The 3,650-nt window shown below is 41.0% G+C and overlaps 1 protein-coding gene across 1 annotated transcript in view; it reads right to left on the reverse strand.

Annotated features, from left to right (window-relative positions):
- Positions 1–3,077, reverse strand: part of si:dkey-109j17.5 (zinc finger BED domain-containing protein 4) — an 8,622-nt gene extending 5,545 nt beyond the window's left edge. Inside the window, exons 1-2 of the mRNA XM_037684136.1 lie at positions 2,907–3,077; positions 2,441–2,689 (exon numbers count right to left, since the gene is read on the reverse strand). Coding sequence (XP_037540064.1) covers positions 2,441–2,689; positions 2,907–3,056 — 399 coding nt within the window. The 5' untranslated portion in view covers positions 3,057–3,077. The remainder of the gene's footprint in view (positions 1–2,440; positions 2,690–2,906) is intronic.
- Positions 3,078–3,650: the final 573 nt, after the last annotated feature.

The raw sequence follows: 3,650 nt of genomic DNA on the forward strand, positions 1-3,650 counted from the left end.
TATATATATATATATATATATATATATATATATATATACATATATATTTCTAAACTATAAACACTAAAAGAGCACAGAACGTCATGATTTCAGCTCTCTGCCTCCACTGCACTCAGCCACCTGCAAGTGCTCTTGGCCACGCCCACTTCTCCACTCTGCACGGAGAACAGCTGATCAGCTGCAGCAGGACGTTTATCCTGCAGTGTGGGCTGTACAAAGGTACAGCAGGTGCTAATTAATTTAAAACACTTAGTTTTAAATATAAATCCCATGCCAACCGTGCGGCTCAGCCATCAATCAGCCAATTCTGTGTCATGTCCAATCTTATTTTGAAAAACCGTGATAGAGCGAGCCTGAGAAAAATGAACCGCGAAGTAGCGAGGGACTACTGTACTTAATTTGGTTGAATGGGAAACTAAATTTCTGCAACATGAATTTTCACAGCTTTCTATTTTGCATGTCCATTTATTTTTTTTTTAACTTCTGTTTGACAGGTTGTGTTTGTTCGGTACATAACTACAGCTGCATGATTTGATGTTGGACAAAAGAGTAATACCAATAATACTGCAAACCTACATAACATCTGCAGATGCACTTAGGCCTCATGGAAAATACAATATATGTCAAGTCTGAATATTTTATAAGCCTAAATCCCATGCTGTCAGTAAGTTATAATACATGATTCAGTCAGAGGAATGTAACAAAACAAGACTTGATTTGCATTGTTTTATCTTTTTTGGAGTGGTTTTTATTTGTTATTATTATTATTTTATTTGGTTTTATTTCTAATCTAGGTTAGAGTGTTTAGGGAGGATGTAGCAGTTGAATTTCAACAAAACCTTGTAAGTCATATTGAAAACCATGAGCCAACATGCAGACTCCGTATAGGTGTCCATCCATACAGCATTAATGCAGCACTTGTGTTACCTTTGGATTAAGTAATGTTTCAGTGTTTTCTTTGCTGCTACTCTTTCTAATAAGACATCTCATTTTTCTTTAATGTTACATTAAATATTAAACTGCTAGCACCCTTAGTGCTGATATAATTTAATTTGCTCCCAAGTTACTGACTAGTTAATTAAGTCAGATTGATGCTTGTCCAAACAAGAGAGACATAATACTGGGCTGCAACCCTATATGCGGCATACATACCATATTTTTCACCCTATAAGTCACATTTTTTTGCATAATTTACATACCCTGCAACTTATAGGCCGAAGTGACGTATTTATGGATTTTTTCCCATATTTATAAACCAATTTTTGACTGAGATATGACCGTTTTCATTTATTCTGTCTGAAAATATTGAACACTACCATTTTCAGCCACTAGATGGCAGCAGAGTAGTAGTAGAAGTTAGGCATGCCGTTGTATCATGTAATAGTAATGTAAATGTGGCTATAATGACAAATTGAAAAAAGTTCAAGACAAAAAGTCGACTTTATTTATTACACTTGATACTTCATTGTTTTTGTCTTGAACTGTTTTGAATTTACCATCTCCTGGATGACTGAGAATCTTCACCAGCTATTAATGACTCAATCGGCTTGCCAAAGTACACCCCCCACCCCCACCTTCATTCTGCTCGCTGCTTGGAGCAACCTCAGCTTAATTTTGCTGCACCGCCCCGACAAAATGCAGCTAATTTGACCATTGAAGTGCAATTATTAAGTAAAAGTTCAACTGAGACACACCTTTGCTATAATGTCGAGCAAACAAATAATTATTTTAGGTGCTTTTCTTGTTAAATTTTGAAGAAACGAGCAGCGTTCCTCCTTTTTTGTTTTTTTCCTCTTTCTGTGCGCTCCCGGAGCACTGAGGCAGCAAATATACAGCTGATTTGACCGTTGAAATCCTTTTATTAAGCAAACGTTAGACTGAGACACACCTTTGCTATAATTTCGAGCAAGCAAATACTTGTTTTTAAGTGTTAATCTTGTTAAATTCTTGTTAAAGTCCTCCTGTGCACGCTCCTGCCATTTGGCAGCCTATCGATTTTTGGCACAACACCGGTCCATATTTCCAGGTTGTCAGCAGTGACGCGTAACAAACGCGACGCGTCAGCGGTGACGCATAAAAGATGCGATGTATATGGCGAAGCGACATATTTATGGATTTTCCCACTTTTTTAGACATATTTGGACTGATGTGACTTATAGGTGGTGCAACGGATACGGCAGAAAATACGGTAATAAAATGCATCCAAACTTTTAGTCTTCCACTTTGAATCACGAAATGTTTTCTTGTGCACTTAAAGAAATATGTTTCAGTGGAAAAGCAGAAAATCCAACAAGTTAATGACTGAACAACAGTTTTGCCTCAGTTTGCACTCATGGATGCAGGTTCTGCAAAAAGCATCAAGAGAAACTGGACATAAGAGGAGAAAAGCAACGACTGCCATTTGTAAGGGTTTTTAAAGGGTGGTGGTCTGCAGCGGTACCTGACGTGGGTCATGTCTGTCAAACTTGGTCACCCCTGTCCCAGAGCCTCCTCCTGCTCCCCCCTCTAGGGTCCCAGCTCCTCCAACACCTCCTGTGGATGCTCCACTTCCTGCTCCAGCTGATACAGGAACGGTCAGGCGGGGGTTTCCTCCGTTGGTGGTGAAGCTGTGCAGGCAAGCAGAGGAGTAACCCTCTCTCTTCATGTCCTTCCGTTTCACGAAGTCATCGTACATAGCAGGGTGTTTACGCTGAAGGAGACAAGAGACCGCACATTGTTCAGATGATGTTCACAACCCTTGTTTTCAGAATGATCAACTCTCTCCCAGCAGAGAGAAGCAACAGCCTCTTTCTTTGCATGCTCACCTGGAAACAGAGAGAAATGCTGTACAGCCAGATGTTCCAGCTGCAGACAAGCATCAGTAATTTCCCTTATATTAAGAGACCATCTCAGTTGGAAAACATTACCTTGAGGTGAGTAACGAAGTTGGACGTAACGCTCCGTTTCGCCTGGATCCTGGTGCCACAAGCCTTACAGTTGGACTCGATCTTCCCATTGTCGCCCTCAAACACAATATTAAAGTAATCCAGAATGGACACCTTCGAAACTGACGCCATTGAAGCCGACAGCGGCGCCTCCGCTCCGGAAACGATGATCCGGGGAAAAATGTGAGGAGGAGTCAGATGAGGAGTCAGCCTCTCCTCGGATCATGAGCGCAGGCCGGCGTGTTTACATCCCAATCCCAAACCGTGGGGAAAAAAAATCAAATCAAACGCTACTCCTCGGAAACAAAGGCAAACACTGAATGTACGCATCCAGACGTCGGTCATGATCAGTGGAAGGGAGCAGCTGCGGACTGGATGGAAACCTCTACAACATGATGCATGCGCTGCCATCCGCCGTCCGGACGCACGAGGCTACCGGGTCAGAACTGGACCAGGAAGTATACGGACCATACGCGGGACTTTCGGCTCCAACATCGACTTTTCCCGGAAATGTTCGGCTCTGCCCGCTGATTGGATGTGACAGCATCTCTCTCTCTCTCTCTCTCTCTCTCTCTCTTTCTCTCTCTCTTGTTTTTCATTTATTCATTCATTTAAAAGAAACAAAATAATCAAAACAAATTCATAAAAAAAAAAGAAAAAAAAGAATGAAAAGGGTGCAGAAAGAAGAAAATTCTTATATCTACTCCATATATATATATATATATA

This window comes from Nematolebias whitei, chromosome 11 (genome assembly GCF_014905685.2).
Source record: "Nematolebias whitei isolate Nwh7 chromosome 11, NemWhi1, whole genome shotgun sequence".
Taxonomy (NCBI): domain Eukaryota; kingdom Metazoa; phylum Chordata; class Actinopteri; order Cyprinodontiformes; family Rivulidae; genus Nematolebias; species Nematolebias whitei.